Below are 19,253 nucleotides of genomic sequence, written 5' to 3'. Positions count from 1 at the left end.
CAGCCTGACCAGTGTGTCTTCTCCCTCCTTCCTTTTGGTTATTCCTCTGATCAAGAGAACTACAGAACATCACGGAAGGGAGTTCTCTTGGCCGGTTTCATTCGCGGTAGGTCCCCCTCTCGTGACTGTCGGCAAGAGGCTCTTCAACGTGTTGAAGGGAGGAGGGGAAGAGAAAGAAGACAGGTGACAGGGACTTGCTTTAGCATATATTTTCCCAGTCCTCATCAAAGTCCCGTGGGTTGATAAACCACCCTTGTTTGTACTGCTAAGGGGACCAAGGCTCAGAATGGCTGGTGGGCCGAGGACCTGGGTCTGTGCCTGTCCTTTCACCACGCGAGCCCCTTAGGTAATACGTGGTGTTGGTAAGACGAGATGTGTGTTGTGGTGAGAAGGGATGGCAAGGGAAGGAACGGTGAGGGACGTGAGGACTGGGGGCAGAAGATGAGAGGGGATGTGTGTGGTGCTATAGATGACATCTTGGCTGTGCGATTTCCTGTGCTTTTTGTTCTTCTTGCATTATCTGTTTATAAAGTAAAAAATGTACTTCCTTTTTTTTCTTTCCTCTGAGAAGGTGAAGTATGTGTTGATGTCTCTGTAAATTCTTCCCTTGAAGTCTGATGGGACTGACTTAGCCAGCTGGCTGGTTCTTCCTCTCTTAGTTGCTGGTTGCTTCATAAGAAGTAATTGCTGACAAGAAAATATGCAAGCATTGGGGCAAGATTCTTATTTTTCTGTCTGGTTTCATAATGTGTGATGTAGGTGTTACCGTTGTTCCGGCTTCAAATGGATGGACTAGATTCTCAGTCATAAATATTGAAATGCCTGCAGTAAGAAATTAGAGGGAAAATTCAACCATATGTAACCTAAAACTTGTAAATGGTGTAAGTAAAAAAAATGGATAAAAATGGTTTCTCTGGTGCCTTGTTTCATAGCATCCTGATGAGAAGCGATTGGAAGGGCTCTCCAAGCAGCTGGACTGGGATGTACGGAGCATTCAACGCTGGTTTCGACAAAGACGCAACCAGGAAAAACCAAGCACCCTGACCAGGTTCTGCGAGAGCATGTAAGTTCATTTCTTCCTAAGTTTTTAAAAGAAAAACCTGCCTCAGTCCTCAAGCAAACCCAGACGTGAAAAACAACAGATGTTGACAGACCCCAGCAGCCTTCATAAAGCATTACACCTGGTGGAAAAACATGGATCAGGAAAATCTGAGGGAACGGTAATTTGCAAGGATTTGGGATTTCCAACATGGATACAATAAATAAACTTTTCTTCCTGATGCAGTTGCTTCAAGGAAATAGATTTGAAGGCCTGCCGTGGTGTTTCCAACCAGTCATCTTGGAAATATAGCATTTGCATTATTCCCACATTTTGAATTGAGTGGACAGAATTTTATCAAGATATATTTTCCACTAATAAAAACTAAGATTTTTGGATATGTTAATCAAGGGGAAAATAACCAAGTCCAACATTCCTAGTGATTTAAGAAACAGCTATATTCTATTAATGTATGCATCTCAATGTGGCATTGCTTGCCAGCAGGGGAGATGTGGGTGTGTTGTCTGTTTGTATCGTGTGAATTTCATGGCAGGGAAACCATGTGTAATAAAGCTATTGAAGGTAACGAAAGACAAGGGCTGGGCAGACGGCTTAGTGGGTAATCTGAGCTCAGGTCCCCAGCGTTCAGGGGAAAAGCTGGGTAGGGCAGCATGCTTCTGCAATCCTAGTACTGGGGAGGCAGATCCCCGAGTCTGTTGGTCAATCAGCCTGGTGGAATATACGGATGAGTTCCCTGTTGAATGAAAGACCAAAAAAAAAAATGAAAAGTGATTGAGGGAGTCACCTGCCAGACATCTATTTCTGACCTCCACATGCATGCACAAGTACATAACCCATATACATACTTCAACACATGAGTGTGAGCACACACACACAAGTAATAGAAGATGCACCATGATGTTGCCAGATGGTTTTATTGGATTCACTTAAGAAAATCAAAGGAAGGTCTAAACATCGAGCATATCCCCAGCTAAGACGAGACTCTAACCTGAGAGTAGAGCCCTGTGTGGACTTCATCTTATGGAATGTGGCCATTGCTGTGTATCCAGCCCTTTCTCTGGGGAGCTTTGGCCTGATGCCTAATGATTTCAACAGTGGTGCCGTTGGAACGGCACTTAGTCACAGCCCTTTCTATTTTGAATTAGAGTTGCATTTGCTTTTTTCAGGTTTGTCTTTCAATTAAACCAAAAATGTATTTTGACATTGCATGATTAAGACTGAGAGAATGAATGGGATGCGGAATCGTACCCTAAATTCCTGCAGCTGGGTAGATATGAAGAGAATAAATGGGATCATCAGGAGGGTAGGATATTTATAAAATCTCAGGAGAAAAAAAAAAAAAAACCACAGCTAAGTAGATACAATCTGTGAACTGCTTCCCATACATAAACGTAGTAGCTGCTCTTGGCAGGATTATGCATCTAGGCTGTGGTTGGCAGCTGGATTTGCTCCTTGACTTTGTTCCCCATCTCCAAAGAGCCTGGACTCTAACATTGACCGTGATCTGAGCAGGAATCAGGTTGGATGCAGTGTGTATTCTACATCACCTGCTCTCTCTCCCTGGTCCGACTAACTTCTTTGGTCTCACATTGTAGCCTCTTCTGTTGCTGATATTATCATAGTTTTGTTTTTAAACACATATGTGTATAGGGAACAGTAGCCCGGGGATCTTATGAAGGTGCAGTCTGAGTCCCTTGGGTGTGGATAGGCAGCTGAAGTTCTGTGTCTTTAACAGGTCGGCAGCTGCTGGTGGTGCCACCTCCTGCACCACATTCTGAGTAACAGTCACCCCTGGATTCACATCTGTGAGCTTCCTTGGTCATGTTCACTTAGTGTTGACCTGGGTAGCCCATGTTACCTTTAGTTAAAAATACTTCTAGTTGAGTCCTGGAGGTGTGGCAATGTACAGGCACGATGGAGCGGGAGGACAACTTGCAAAGTATGTGTAATGATCTCTCCCCCAAGTAGCTTATCATACCTGTGTTAGACAGGTAAGACTTGAGCATTCATGGATAAGTCTGTGGTCCACATTAAATGATAATCAGATATATGTGTTGAATGATTGATATGAACAGTTGGAGACTAAAGATCCAAACAGCAAGACTAGCTGTTGGAGGCATGTGGGCCTTCCTGGGATGACCACTGGGTCAGTGCTACCACTTGGTCCATGTGCAGGATCCAGTGATGATGAGCTCTTATTGGACACAGTTGTCGGTTCTGTATAGCCAAGAACCGTTGATTGCGTTCTTCTGGTGGATTCTGGTGCGTTTCTTCTCCAGATCGATTCTCTAACATCCTTACCTCCTTACTCTACCTTATTCTTCCCAGAGATCATTTCCTCTCATCAACTACTTCCTAAGTCATTACGAGCCCAGTGCAGATAATTCTACCAAGGTATCATTCTGTTCTTCGCAGCATCTTGTTTTGCGAATATGATAACTCCCAAAACATCATCCTAAATTATCCTCTCCCCAAGGTCTGTTGCTTTAAAACTTTGATGATTTTTCAACAACTGGAGGTTCAGTATTAGACTTCTGATGGTGATAACCAGATTCTGGCCTTAGCCTGTTATAGGTCTGTCCAAATGACCCCTTTCTTCGATAGGGCTGAACTTTCTTTGCCCATGCCTTATTCAGTTGCCTAATGTAATATTCCTACCCTAAAATACCTGCTACTTCTGGTTGCCCTTCTATCTCCTACCAATTCCTCAAATCCTAGGCACAGAGCAAAGTATGGCCTGACTAATGGCTTTGAACTGGGCACAACTTCTTTCAAATTCTCAGAGCACCTACTACAATTATTGATGTTTAAAATTGGAATCTCCTCCTGCTTTGTATGATGACGTAACTGTTCTTAATCTCTTAGTTGTGTCATAACTGACATTTAAAGAAAACAAGGACCACACACATTCTTCTTAGCCTTTCCCGTAACACAGACTACCAAATATTAACTGATGGTGATTTAAAATGGCATCGTTCTGGAAGGAGTCATTGATCTCACTTGCCACATGCCCCCACAGCTGAAGAATGTGTGCTGCATACTAGCCTAGTATAAATATTTTTTTTTAGGCAAATTTTCCAGCTTTGGAAACTGAATGGAAATTTCAAAGACAGAAATTCTAAGAGCTGGGTACATGGTACAAGCCTATGGATCCAATTAGTCAGGAAGCTGGAAGAGGGGGTTCTTGAAGTCTTCGGAATATAGTGAGAGCCCTATCTCAGAATAAACAGAACAAATCAAACAATTCAAAGGGAAGGATGAAATGGTGAAGGAGAAAATACTGAGAGGGCATAAGTAGAATTATAGTGGTCATGTGTGCACTTGAGTTTTTTTTTCTAACCTTTAAAACAATGATCTAGAAGAATAGTTGTCAACCAGAGAAGCTGTACTTATTCTTCTGTCAATGCAATACAATTTACAGTTATCTGGGAAGAGGGAATCTCAAGGAATTACCTTGATCAGACTGACCTGTGGCCATGTCTGTGGGACATTTTGTTTGGTTTATGGTTTATGTGGCAAGGTTCAGGCCCCTTGTGGGCAATGCCATCGTTGGGCAGGTAGACCTGAGTTGTGTATGAAAGCAGGCAGAGACATCCATGGAGAGCAAACCATTAGGCAGCATTCCTTCATGGTCTCTGTGCTGGATAGTCTTGTGTCAACTTGATATAAGCTAAAGTCACTTGAGAGCAGGGGATCTCAACTGAGAAAAATGTCTGTATAGGATCTGGTGTGGGCAGGCCTGTATGATATTTTCTAGTAATTGATGGGGGAAAGTGCTGTGGCACAATGGCTTTACACTGTAAAGATTTGTTTCTTGTACTTGTTTAATAAAATGCTGATTGGTCCATTGACAGGCAGGAAGTATAGGTGGGGCAACCAGGCTGGAAGTAGAGGTGGAGCAATGAGAATAAGAGAATTCTGGGAGGAGGAAAGAGTCAGTCTGCAGTCGTTACTCAGACACAAAGGAAACCAGACACGAGCAAGCAAGATGTGAATGCCTCTCCGAAAACGGTACCAAGCCACGTGGCTAACACAGACAAGATTTATGGGCTAATATAAGTTATAAGAGTTAATAAGAAGCCTGAGCTACTAGGCCCATCAGTTTATAATTAATGTAGACCTCTGTGTGATTCTTTAGGACTGAACTACTACAGGACCGGGTGGGACAGAAAACTAGGTCAACAGAGAAGGTGCAGTCCACTGTGGGTAGCTGGGATGGTGGTCCTGAATTCTATAAGAAAGCAGGCTAAACAAGCCTTGAGGAACAAGCCAGTAAGCAATATTCCTCCATGGTCTCTGCCTCCAAGTTCCTGCCCTGTTTAAGGTTCTGTCTTGACTTCCTTTGATGATGAACTATGATGCGGAAGTGTAAGCCAGTTAAACCCTTTCCTCTCCAAGTTTCTTTGGTCATGGTGTTTCATCCCAACAATAGCAACCCTAACTAAGACCATCTCTCAATTAGTTCCTGCCTCCAGGTTCCTGCGTTGATTTTCCTCAGTGATAAATTGTGATTGGGAAGGATAAGTAAAAAAAAAAAAAACCAGACAAATATTTCCTCTACAAGTTGCTTTTGGTGAGTCTTTTGTCTCAGCAACAGACAGCAAACAAGAACAGACATATTTTATCATTGCCTAGTGAGCTTTCCAAATGGATGTGCAAGGTGTTCACCCCAGAGTATTTAGGCATGTTTATTTTATATGTGCCCCGAGTGCAATAACGTTCTCATTCATCTTCTTTCCACAATCTGTGAGATGAGTGCTATTCAGAAGGCCTAAAGTCATATTAGAAAGCCAGAGAACACAAACTTGCTGATTGCAGATAATGAATATAAATATATTACCCATATATATATGGATAATAATAATGGAATATATATATATATATATATATATATATATATCTGTAATTTTCTGTTACATAAGCTTTTCTTGAAGAAACTATGGACTCCCTTTTGGGAATAATTGTGCTTTGTTTCCTGTCAGTACGAACCAGCACTGAGGTGCCGGCTGAAGAACGCTGTGCACACCGATGGTGAGACAGTGAGGCCAGGGTCTACAGGCTAAGTAGAGGTTGTGCAGTGAGTGACGCTGAGAAACGGGGATGTGACCCCCCCTCTCCACACACACGAAGTGGGCACTCACAGCTGTGTCAGCTTTGATGACCGTTTCTTCACAAAGCGTCTGAATCTTTATTGGCAACTGAAATAGAGGTTTTTTTCTTTGTTGTTTTTTTCTGTTGTTGTTGTTTCTTTTGTTTTTGTGAGAGAATGAAGAATTTATAAAAGAAGATGCCCTGTGAGACGTTTTTAAAGAAACTGGTTCAGGATGGAAGTGGATGCTGGTTGGGATGAATGGGAACTCTGCCACCATTCTCTGCAAATCTTAGGAGAGTCATGCTTCCTCTTCCGGGCACTGTAACGTAGGTCGCATCTGCAGGGAATCGGGAGGAGGCAGGGGCAAGGTGTTAGTGGAAACTGCCTCCTTGTCACCGGTGCCCGCCTGTCTTCAGTATTCCTTAATGCCATGGGGTATATTTACTAGTGTACCGGCGGGTACCGGCGTGTACCGGCGGTCGGAGGGGTTTGATAATAACCAAAATAGTCCTTTTATAATAAATCAGTTTTAATAAAAGGGGAAATAAGGGAACTTACAGAACCAAGGGTCCAGTGGAGCAGAAGGTAACGCGGGAGATAGCAAACGGGGGCTCCTCCCGGCGCCCCGATCCTTTTTTAAGGCTATCCTACTCCCCTGGGGCAGCCACGCCCCTGAACGCAGGGATTGGGCCAGCTGCCCCAACATACTAGTGTGTGTCCGCGAGTCAGTATCCTATGTGGTTTTCATGTAAGCAGTCTGTAATTGATAGGAAGGATGAGGTTTCCATGTGAGAACCTTAAAATGTAAGGTTAAAAAACAACCAAGCATCCAAGATTAGTGATAATTTCCTCAGCCTGAACATTTCTCCACATGGCAGTGAGGAACAGATCTTAGGTTCTAGGAGACAATGACTGAGACTGCCTTTAGAAATTCCATCTCAGAATTAATATTTATTAAAACCACCCCCAAATGCAGCAGTTTTGGGGTGGTACTCTATTGCTCCAGAGTATTGAAGTTGTGGCTTTGTTTCTTCAAAGAAGTCCCGTGGTTTTCTTAATATATGATTCCATTGGATTTGGGAGAACTTGCCAGTGATAATGAAAGCTTAATCAGTTGCCTTCATGCTATCAATTTGGTCACTGTGAGTGAAATAACTATTTTATTTGGGTAAATGAACAGTGCTGTCTTGTGCCCTTCAAGAGGAAATGGAACTAATAATTGGGGTGGAGGAACAGGAATTGAATTGCCCAGGAAACAAGGAGCCAAGACTCTTAGATCCTCTCATTTTCGATCATCCACCCGCATCGTGTGGTAAATACCTTTACCAGTTTTCATGACCAACAAATTTTCAACAAAGTATCCCTATCTATTTCTCTACCTTATTCTAGGAAGAAGCAAAATTATATCAGAGAAAGAAACTCAAAATTGCTTTTACATCATATTATGAAATGAACATCTTTATAAAGTTTACTAACAAAATTGGCAATTTCTTTTTGACATAGGTTCTTGTAAAGTCCAGGCTGGGCTTTAATAATGAATGCAATTATCTTTATTTATTCTGGATGGCGGTGGTACTGCTGTGTGCAATGTGTGGCTATCTGTAGAACCCAGAGGATGTTTACCTTATGAAGACAGGCTCACTTCATTGTCCTGGAGCTCACTGACTGGTTGTGACTGGGTCTGCCTGTCTCTGCTTCCCTGATGTTGGGTTTATAGTTGTGTGCCATCATGCCTGGCTCTTTTATGTGGGTACTAGGGATCCAAACTCAGCTTCTCAAGCATTTTTGCCAACTGAGCTCTCTAGCCAGCCTACCAATGCAGTCGCTGCTGCTGTTGCTGCTTTTTTTGTTTTTGCTTGTTCTAGAGAGGAAATAAGAAATTTTTATGGTCTAGAATGATGATATCTTTTCCTTTTAATATTAGAATATAGAATCGTCAGTGTTTAGATCCAGAGTCTGAACAAAATCTGATGACACAGTTGGAATCTTTGTTCTTGAAAAACACGGAATTCAGCCATAGATTGCTTTGGTGGTGGTGGGAATGCCTGCCCACAGATAAGAAAAAGCCCCTGGGTTGCTCAGTACCATCACCCAAAACAAACAAATGCCTCCTGTTCAGCACATGCTATCTGCTACTTTTGGGCACCATTATTTAAATACTTTATAGCCTGTGGGTTGTATTCGGGCCTTTTAGTTTGAGAGACAGAAGTCAGCAAGCTATCATGTAAATAGCTGGGAAGTAAACCAGGATGGACTTCGTTATAATTATGGCTTTGCCATTGTGGTTCCAAAGTAGCTGGAGACAGACAATACAAATGGTAATAGCCGGCTTCCAAGAAACCTTATTTTATTGAGATTGAAATTTGAATATATCATTTTCATATTATGAAGTATTAGGTTTTTAAACCCTTTCAGCCATTAAAAATGTAAAATTCTTCTAAGCCCTTGAACTGTACTGAAACAGCCAGCTGGATTCAGCCCAGTGACTCCTTGTTTGCTATGCTCTGCCTTGGAGTCATAAAACTATACTATTGTTTCTTTTGGCATTCCAAGACAGACAGTATGGTTCCCCAGTGTCTGGCATAGTCACTTCCCAGAGTTCCCATACCACAGGAACATCAGAGCACATCTAGACTTGGATGTCAGAAACCAGTATTTCTGGAACATGGTATCTTGAAAGTCCGTAGCTGCAATTAGCCCAACCTGGCACTCATTGAAGCGGTCCGTGCCCTCACTGTGGTGTCACTGTTGTGCTGGGAGACCTGAAGCTGGTGAAGTGGCCCATAGACAGTATACTGTTCTATGAGACTTTGATTTCAAGCCTTGCTCCTTTCTATTCTAGACCCGCAGTCTGTAGCAAAGTCGACTCAGCCTTTCCATTTGGATTCAGCCCCTCACATTCCCCATGCCATATGGCTAGGCATCTCACCCATGTGTACTGGCTAATTGCAAAAAAAGCAGACTTGGGCTAAAAATACCAGGCAAGGCATACCTTGGTCAGTTGGCAGCATATTTAGTACGTTTGTGCTCTGCTTATGTTTGGTCCATTGGTTTCACTTTAGATTCTTAATTTATAATGGTCTTTTAATGCTAATTTTCAAATAATTATATCCAACATGGAGCTGGATGAAGACAAAGAAGAGGAATAATCAAATTTATTAAGGCTAATATTCATAATGAATGTCCCCTGCCAGTTTTTAAACCTATAAACCATTTCTCCTTCTGTTTTGGCTATTTTAAACTATATTTATTTCTGATATAGAATAGTCCTGAAGTTGGTATAACAAATTTGGTTATGAAGCATTATAAAAGTATGTATAGTGTTCATTAAAAATTAGAAGAAATTACTCAAAAACCTATTGTCCAGAAGTAAGTATTTATCATTTAATACTTTCATAGTATCAGTTCATACAAGTGCCCACAGAAATACACACAGACACACAGTGCTGTGGATGTATGTTTAGTAAATTGATCCTACAGATAAACGGCAAATCTGGGAAGGAGAAGGAGAACAGTGAGCTGTCCATAGGCCTGTTCATTGGTCTTCAGTTCTGCCTGGGCATCTCCATCTGATACTTGTGTTTCAAGAACTGTGCTTGGGTTAGTATTCTGTAGAGCCTATCTTGTCAGGCTGCCCAAAAAAGACTGTTGAAGCATCATGTCATTGCAAGTGTCACAGCTCTGAATGTAAAGGTACCGTCCCTGACTGTCGGAAGTCAGGCTATACCTACAGCTTTGATGGGAAGGTATCCTGGATATCTACAGCTCTGAAGAGAAAGGTACCCTGACTGTCAGAAGTCAGGTTATACCTACAGCTGTAAGGAGAAAGGTATCCTGATTGTCAGGGGGTCTGGCTATACCTGAAGCTGTGTTCCAATGCCCGACGGTTTCCCCGCAGGATGTGGCAATCCTGCTCCGAGAGAGCCTCTCCTACTGTTTTCTGCTCCTCTCTGCTAAGAGTTTCCCAGCAGAGGGGTCCATTGCTTCTCTGCTCTGCTCTGCTCCACTAGGGGGTTTCCCAGCAGAGACTCTGCTCCACTCTGAGAAAATAAGGTCTTCACCTGAAACTCATTCAAGAGATTTTTTTAGGGGAGGGAGGAATCCAGGAGAATGGCTGCCTCTGCCAGGGTAGAAAAGGACAATTGCCAACTGAATAGGCACAAGGGCTTTTATGGCCTTCTTAGGGGTGGAATTTTTCCAGGCAGAAGATTTTCAGGGTGGGAATTGGGCAGATTTCAATCCTTGAGCTTGGATAAGCTCAAAGATTAACAAGATTTCACGCTCAGGGATTAGTTGGTTTCCTGCTCAGGGTTTGGTTAGTTTTCCTGCTTGGGGATTGCATGGTTTCATGCAGGGACAGAATGTGTTTCTTTGGCTCTGGTATCAGGCTCAGGTGTGCTTCTTTGGCTCTGGTTTCAGGGTCAGGGTGTGTTTCTTTGTTACTGGTTTCAGGATTAAAGTGTGTTCCCCCCCCCCCCCCACTGGCTCTGGTTTCAAGATCAGGGTGTGTTTCTTTGATTGGCTCTGGTTTCAGAGCCAGGGTGTATTTCTTTGATTATGGTTTCAGGGTCAGGGTTGTCTTTGGTTTCAGGGTCAGGATATATTCTTTTGACTGGTGCTTTTACTGTACAATCCTACTTTTTATCTTCATGATCTATGAGTCATTTCCCTGCGAGGGATGGCATGCAGTCATTTGTGTGTTAAATTGACATACCCATCCCTACAAATGACCACGTGTAAAGTTGCATGACAGCAAAATAGCATAAGGCATAATAAAATTTCATCAATGTTATGCTAAAAATGTAGACACCTAATAAAAATAGCAGCCCAATTTCTCATGTGTTAGCTGATTAAGAATATTCAGCTACTGTAATGACTATGACACTTTTTCTCGAAGTCCTTGAGTTTGCTTATTGATGTTGGCATTTTGGTCTTCCCAGGCTGCCATAAGGAAATACCGCAGACTGAGTGGGATGAACAGAAATTATTTTGTCCCAGTTCTGAAGGCTGAGGTCAAGATTTCATTGAGTTTGGTTTCTCCCAAATTTTTCCTTGGTCACTACTGTGGGTAACTTCTCTCTCTTTTCATAAAGACACCAGTCAAACCAAGCAGGGTCCTATCTGTATGACTCCATTTCGCCTTCGCTATCTTAAATGCTGTCTACAAAGCTCCTCACACTAGGAGCTAGAGCGTCAACAAGTAAATTTAGGAGATACGCTGGTCAGACACTATGAGTGTAGGAATGCTCGCAGACTGTGGGTCACTGGGAGGTGATCGAAGGAGGGACAAATTGAAACACCCATGGATATGATGTGCATGCATGACTTATTTGTGGGTGTCTGCATGTGTGTTCCTATACCACTCCACTCTGCGCAGTGCATTGTTGCACCCTCCAATGGTTTTGGCAGAGGAAGTCATACATAAGCAAATAAGAAATTCATGTTAATGCTCACATGGGCAGACATTCTCAGAGGCCTCGCAGAGAAACTGATAGAACAGTACAGTGGTAATGAGGGGAACTGTGGAGCCAGGCAGTCTGAATCCATGCCTCCTTTTAAATAAAGCCCTGTGGGATGTTTAGAAAAATAGGTTGCCAACCCTAAATCTAATTGTTTATAAAATGTGTACTAATAGTGGCTACCGCGTAGTGGTTGAGTTCATATACAGAAGAGGGTTGGACCTAGTACGAGTGTAGTGAGCGTGAATTACCTTGCACGTTACACATTTAAAGGTGAGGAAGTGCGTGAAGTAGCAAAAACTATTACTCTTCCGTATCTTTCCCTTGCCAGTGGGCTGCTTCAGAGCCACAGCTACCTCATTTAAAAGAGGTAGCTCTGGTGATGTTGTCTGGGGGAAGAGAGATCCAAGGAGATGCGAGGACAGCCAGCAGGCTTTCAGTTTGCAAAGAAGCTCTTACATTCTGTGGAATCCGAAGAGGCAGAATCTGCATGAATCTGCAGAACTGTGGACTGGGGATTACACACACATGAGAACAATAAAAGATAGAAAACCAGCGTGAGACCAGCGCCTAGGTGCCATTAGCTTGCTGTTGTGCAAGGATGTGGCAGAAGTGGACAGGGAAAGGTGCCCTCCTTCAACAGGGAGCCATACCTGCTGTGTGTGCAGAAGTCACGGCTTTTGAAGCGCCACACGAGAAATGTCAGAACATGCAGTGAATATCTTTGAACTACAGAGGTTTAAAATCTGCCCAAGTGATTCTGAGAGGACACAGCTTGCCTCTCCCAGGGAGGAGAAACAGAACCTGGTGCCCAGTGGCTCTGGCCTTGGTAAAGCCTCATCTGCTTTGGCAGGACAGTGTGACCAGCCTTCGCAGGTCAGTGTGGCTCCTGGAGAGACGTGGTTTAACACGGCCATTATTAGTTCTAAGGGCTGAGGTAGCAATGTCATTGAACAGGTTTGAGGGTAGGCGTCAGATGCTACTGGTTCATGTTCTCGCTCAAGTTGTGTTACCATGGTGAGTAAATTCGCTCCATCAGACGATGCTGGTACAAAGGGAATTGATAAATTCCTATGGGGGGGGGTGATCCTAAGAACAAATGAGATAGGGTATGTATAGTGTGCGCTCTGCTATGTCTGCTTCCTTTTCCACTGGGCTCACAAAGCTGAGTAAGCAAACGTTTCTGGGACTCACAGGGGCAGTGAATTCTACTTATTAGCAAAGTTGCCCTGCATCTTAGCTAGGCTGCCGTTACCTGGAGTACTTGAGTTGAGGATCCTTTCTCCAGGACCTCATTGCTGCTGCTCTCTTAGAGATTCTGAGTTTTGTATCCCAATTTGCCATCAAGAAAACTGTTTTAAGTCAGACTTGGTGGCACTTTTTTTTAAAATGTAGACTACGCTGCTTTTCAAATTTTTGTTTTATTTTGTGCGTATGGGTGTTTTGCCTACATGTACATCTGTATAGCATGTGTGTGCCCGGTGCTAAGGGAGACCAGAAGAGGGTACTGAATTACCCTGAACATGGAGTTAGAGAGGGCTGTGAGCGGCCATGTGGGGGCTGGGAATCGTGCCTGGGTCCACCGAAAGAGCAGCCATTTCTCCAGTCCTATAGCACTTATTTTTAATGCCTGTGCTTAGGAGGCTGAGTCAGGAGGACGGTGAATTTAGGTCAGCCTGACTACACAGGGAATTTGAAGAAAGTCTGGGATACAGGGCAAGACCCTATCACAAAGCAACAACAACAAAACCAAATAAAAAAAAAAAAACAAGAAAAAGAGAGAGAATTGTGTGTTGTGTTGTGGAGAAGGAGGTGCTTTATGGTTCCTTCTCAGGGCGGACGTTTTGTGTTTTAGTATTTAGCTTCCTTATGGCTGTTCATCGTCCTCGGTGATTAGCTCACGGTGACCACATTCCCATTCGGGAGGCCAGAAAGGGAATGATAGAGTCCTTAAAGGATCCCCAGCCATGGCTGACATGACTGATTGTCTTCAGAGTTGGTGACTAGAACTTTATTCCTGAGGTTTGAGCACAGTCCCTAGTAACTGGATAAGGAGTGAATATGGAGGTATGTAAGATACTGGGTGTGAGATAATGGGCATTTCGACTGAGAAATAGGGCACAGCTAGTTCTCAGATGGGAGGATTTGGATGATTATAGGGGATGTGGGTTAGATTATTCATGGGCCCCTCCAAATTTAACTTCATAGTGAGCCTTCATATGATAAGAAATTTACCTGAAAGAGAACCAGGTGAACCACTCTCATTTTAAATGCAAAATGAGTTGTTGGCAATGGCTGCAAAGCTATCGTGATTTGAAAGCATTAAATATGTTAGAAGAATTATTTTAAAGTTGTCTGCTGCTGCTTATCTGCATATGGTATCTTAGCAAGTGTTTGATGGGAGGCTAGGGATGCTGTTCCACAGATCTACCATGCCCGAGGCTATTGGTGCAAGCACGGATATACTTGCTTACATCAGCATAATCTGGTTAGGGTTAACAGAAACGACAGTAAAGCCCCACATCTCAGCCATACTGCATATTTCACGAAGGGCCTGCTAACTCCTCTGTTTAGTGAGGAATAATGAAACGAGAGGCTTTTGGCTTTAGTGTCATCCGGTATCGATAAAATGGGCACTCCCTGGTTGCCTGGGTCTTACATCTTGGAAAGAGCAGAGAAAAGAGATAGTCAATGAAGCTGGGTGAAGATGTAATAAGGTCTGTAAATTTAAACAGCACCCCGGTGTAAGACATTAGGTGTCCAACGCCCCCCTTGCCCATGAAGAAACTGGGAAGGAAGTGGTGCAGTGGCACCACAAAGCTCCCTAGTGCCATAGCTTGGTTTTGTCTTCCAGCTCTTCCTAAATTATTTCTCCTGTACGGGGCTGGCTCCAGGGTGCAATCAGGAGCTTTGGTTAGAGTAGGTATGGAGAAGGGCTGGGGCGGAGCTTGTTTACTCACCGCAGCTTCCTTCCTTCCATGCTCAGGGTGTTGAAACCCCGTGGAGAGAACCTTCAGCTTTCTCCTCGCCATACCCATAGGATGCTTGCTCTACAGGGCTGGTGGCCAGTGTCCTCCTCGTTCCTTGTATCCATCTCTGCTGTGTCTAATATGCTGGAACCCTGGGTCCTGAGGCTGTGCCTTATGTACCTTTTTATCCCCATGGCTCAGCCTGGTGCCTGGCACTTAGGGAGATTCCTATAAGTATCTATAACGCGAGACAGTTATTTGGACTTCAGGAACCGCTTTGCACCTTTGGGGACCCGCAAATTGACTTTCATTGGAGAAAGCTTGAGTTCCAGGGAAGGCTGATGGGGCGAGGAGGAGAGACGTGGGGAGGGCTTTCTGTCTGAAGGGTAAATTTGAGGATGCTGACAGTGGCGGATGCAGGGTGGAGAATGCCCTGGAAGGTGCAAAGGCTGCTGCAGGGAGCCGGAAGCATGGTGTGCTCATTTGTAATCATGGAGAAGAATGAGTAAGGACAGACAAAAGGCAGCCGAGCTCTGCTTGGCCAGCTCAGACTGTGTCCTCTCGATACTGAGGGCCACCTGCTCTTCTGCTTCAGGGTCACCACTTGGCCTGCTTTCACGGAAATGTCATGGTTACTGAGTACGGCTCCCTTAAGGGCAGAGTTGGGTTTGCGTTATCTGATAGCATCCTATGACTAAGCTAGAAATTTTTTTTTTATAAATCATTTTGCTCACTAAACAAGTCTTTCTCTACTAGACACGTAATGGTGATTTTGAATATGTACCTTCCTGCACTCATGTGATCTTCCAGCCTCTTCTGAAGGAAGATGGGGGCTATTACAATATATAAATTGACATGACATTCCTCCACACACTGGAATTTGTATGCTATAGACACTGAAAGTCAAGCGTCAAAAGGTCAAGAAAATAAAACTAAATTAAATTATCATCTTTCTATTAGCTATACCTATTTTGCCTTGTTTGTCTAGAAGTCTACTGTTCTCTCCATTGGGCAAGAGAGCCAAGTTATTATATCATGTTTTACAGAAAAAAAAAAAAAAACCCTGCCAGGATATGGGACCAATGGTGATGGGTATTACACTATTAACTCAGTCCTCTGCAATGAAAGTTAAACAAAAAATAAAGTTAAATTAAAAATATCCAAATCACCAACAACAGCGAGCCCAACATGCAGTCAGGAAAGCATCAATGTGCTTGTGTGCTTCTGTGGTCTAGTGAAGACTTGAGACTAGAATGTCCCAGAAATTCCAGAATAAGTCATGCACCCTCAGAATCTCATCCACTGCATTTTCCCTTTGGTTATGGAGGGCCAGTTACATGGAAGGGGCTTGTTTGTTTGTTTGTTTGTTTCGAGACAGGGTTCTCTGTTTAGCCCTGGCTGTTCATAGAACTCACTCTGTAGACCAGGCTGGCCTCGAACTCACAAAGATCTGCCTGCCTCTGCCTCCCAAGTGCTGAGATTAAAGGTGTGTGCCACCACTACTGCTTAGTGTGGAAGGGTTTGTTACTTGACACCGAATTGCTGTTTTCAGAGTTGAGGAGGGACATGGGGCATGGCAGATTAGATCAGCCACAAGAGCATTCAGCTGCTTTTGTTCGTGGACTGAGGCCCGATGCTGTGCTGAGTAAACTAGCAAATGAGATTCAAGAGCACCATATCTAAAAATCAGTGCGGATCCATTTCTGTATATGTACATTATAATGGCTTTGGTTGGGCGGAATGGGTTTTGAAGCATACAGCCTGAGATATATCTCGGTTTTACTTATACAATTTCTGTCATTTGAAGGACCAGTTTGTGTCCAGGAAGCTCTTTGTTATATAAGTGAGCATTGTGTAGTAAGATCCAGCCAGACCTTCCTATGATGTCTGTGCCCATTACTGTTCCAGGTGCTTGGAGACCCAGTGAGTCTGAATTGCCATGCACACTCAGAAGCCATCAATGACCTGGCTTCTTGTTCTTTCTGAGAAGCTGAATAAAGGTGAGGCCAGGACTAGACAAATGGGAGGGAATAGTGGAAATACTTTTGGTTTATATCAAGTCCAGTGAAGTGGCCTGAAGATTGGTGCATGTTTGCGGAAAACTGGAAACCAAGTGAGAAATTTTCAGTGTACAAGAAAAGTGGTCTGCATGATATTTTGTGGATTAAGAGATGAGGGGCTGAAAGCCGCAGGTAGCACATGTCAATGACAGATATCAAAAAATGGTTAAATGCAGAATCTTTCTAATGCTGTTATCTACTTGTTCTTTCCATTCAACAGTCTTTTCTTCCTTTGTTCATTAAGATGATGCTTCTCAGGCTGGGGAGGCATTGAGATGATGCTTCTCAGGCTGGGGAGGCACTGAGATGATGCTTCTCAGGCTGGGGAGGCACTGAGATGATGCTTCTCAGGCTGGGGAGGTACTGAGATGATGCTTCTAGGCTGGGGAGGCACTGAGATGATGTTCTCAGGCTGGGGAGGCACTGAGATGATGCTTCTCAGCTGGGGAGGTATTGAGATGATGCTTCTCAGGCTGGGGAGGCATTGAGATGATGCTTCTCAGCTGGGGAGGAGGTTCAGTTGTTATAGTACCAGTCTAGGTGTGTGAAGCTTCAGGTTTCATCCAAGTGCCACAGAAACTGGATGTGGGGGTGCACGTCTATAACTCCAGTGCTCCAGAAGTAGAGCATTGAGGATCAAGGTCATCCCTGCATAGCCAGCGTAAGGCCAGCCTGGGCTCCATAAACCCGAAGAGGTTGTACTTCTCGTCTCTGTTCTCCTATTTTGTCACCATTTTAGTCATGGAAATATGGCCAACATAACCATTTCTACTTCTTCTTTAGTCCCGTTCTAAAATGGAATATCTAATATGAGGTTGGATACATCATTTCCATTTGATTGATTCGACAAGAAAGTACTGTCTTTTCAACAATTATGAAGCATGCACACGAATTCTAGCTAAATACTTGATCTACTAAATCAAAAAGCATCCATGTATGGTTTTAAAGGCTCTTTCCTGAATACTGATGGGGCCAATGAGCCCCTGCGGAGTACTTGCTTTATGCTGGACTCTGTGTCGGTTGCTAGGCAGAAAAACAATGGTACTGTCTCCTTAGTTCACCCCTGAACTTTAGTTCCTCAGAGGTAACATGGGACTAATAATTCCAGAAGCCTAACAGAATTGCTCTAATGGTTTAGTGAAATAATTCATATTCAGCTCCTAACCTAAGAAAAATCATTATTTTTCAGTTCCAATTTCCAGTAGTAAAAATCAAGAAAGTGAATCAAATGCCCACATCTAGTCAAATATCATTTGACTTGATCTGTCCTAGAGACATCACGCTGCCATGTGTTTTAGCTGGGCTTCATTTCTGTAAGATCCCCAGGGCCTAATGTTGTGACATTTTGGTTTTGTTTTAAAATAAAGTTATGTTTATTCTTAAAGAATTCCATACAGGCATACAGTGCATTTGAGTTTTGATCATATTCACCACCTATTCCTCTCCCTAACTCCTTATCCTCCCCAACTTCATGTACCCCTTCTTTCATTTTATAACCCACTAAGTTTGGTAGGTTTGGTGTGACGACTTCTGTAAGAAGAGATAAAACATGCAGTTCTATTTTTTTCTCTTCTTCATCCTCCTTCCTTCCTTCTTCTTCCCTTTCTTTAAAAAATACTGATCGTTGAGGTGAGAACATGATTTTTCTGGTTTACTGACTCTTAAAGTGGTATGTAATTTGAAGTCATGATTCTTCGTTTGAACAGCAAGGATCCTTGTGGTCACAGTGCGAGGTTTGTTTCCCACCAGTGTCGAGCAAATCTGGTCAGTACCTGGGAGGGTACCTTGCTGTCTCTATCATTTACCAACCTGGTCACCATTAGCTTCTTCAAACTTAATATGGATTGAAATGGTATGTTGAATTAAAATGGAGCTCTCCGGCTGTTCTGGATGCTTGTTTTGCCCCTACTTAATAAATGTTGGCCCTTATGCCACTAAGAGTCACTACTAGTAGTACAGAATCATCACCTGAAATAAAAGCAGGGCCTCAGTGGGTAGACCTTCTTCTTGAACAAGCTTTAGCTTTTACTAACAAACTGTTAGGAATTATTCCAGGTGGTGAGAAAAACCAATCCACTCTTGTTACCTGTGTTTGTGGGGCTCGTGTTACTAGGGAAGACGGTGTAAGCATCCTTGCCCCTTGGCCTTATGTTCATGTTGTCTCCCACTCCAGCCTAGTCTGCCCCTCCTCCTGCTGTACCTGCTGAACAAACACTCATGTCAAGACTCAGGCCAGCCTCATACCAACCACAGCTAGTTACCAAGTACCACTTTCTGCTGGGTGTAGTTCTAGGTGTCCACAGAGGATCAGACCTGAAAGCAGATTACTGTGACCTGCGTGACCTCACCTAGTCCATGACGGAGGTTTGAAGCTCTCATTCTCTTTATTCCGGGCATGAGTATCCCTCTCCCCTTTGTGTAGCGTGCTTAGTATTGATAACATCATCTCACTGCTCTGACATTTCCTTTTGGTCGTATATACTGCGGATTCCTTCAGGCAATCACCTCACATTATCCCCATTTGAATACCTGGACATGCTTGCACATAACTGGTGCACAGCAAATGTTTCCAGAACACACAATGAGTCAACATGGGTGTTTGGGTTGATAGCC

General features: G+C 43.4%; 1 protein-coding gene across 2 annotated transcripts in view; it reads left to right on the top strand.

Moving 5' to 3' along the window:
- Cers6 (ceramide synthase 6) overlaps nt 1-19,253 on the top strand; it is a 242,405-nt gene that overhangs the window by 70,566 nt on the left and 152,586 nt on the right. For both annotated transcript variants that reach the window (XM_038338147.1, XM_038338146.1), the window contains exon 3: nt 933-1,063. In XM_038338147.1, coding sequence (XP_038194075.1) covers nt 933-1,063 — 131 coding nt within the window. The remainder of the gene's footprint in view (nt 1-932; nt 1,064-19,253) is intronic.

Source organism: Arvicola amphibius, chromosome 7, assembly GCF_903992535.2.
Source record: "Arvicola amphibius chromosome 7, mArvAmp1.2, whole genome shotgun sequence".
NCBI lineage: Eukaryota > Metazoa > Chordata > Mammalia > Rodentia > Cricetidae > Arvicola > Arvicola amphibius.
This window is presented reverse-complemented; position numbering and strand designations above follow the sequence as displayed.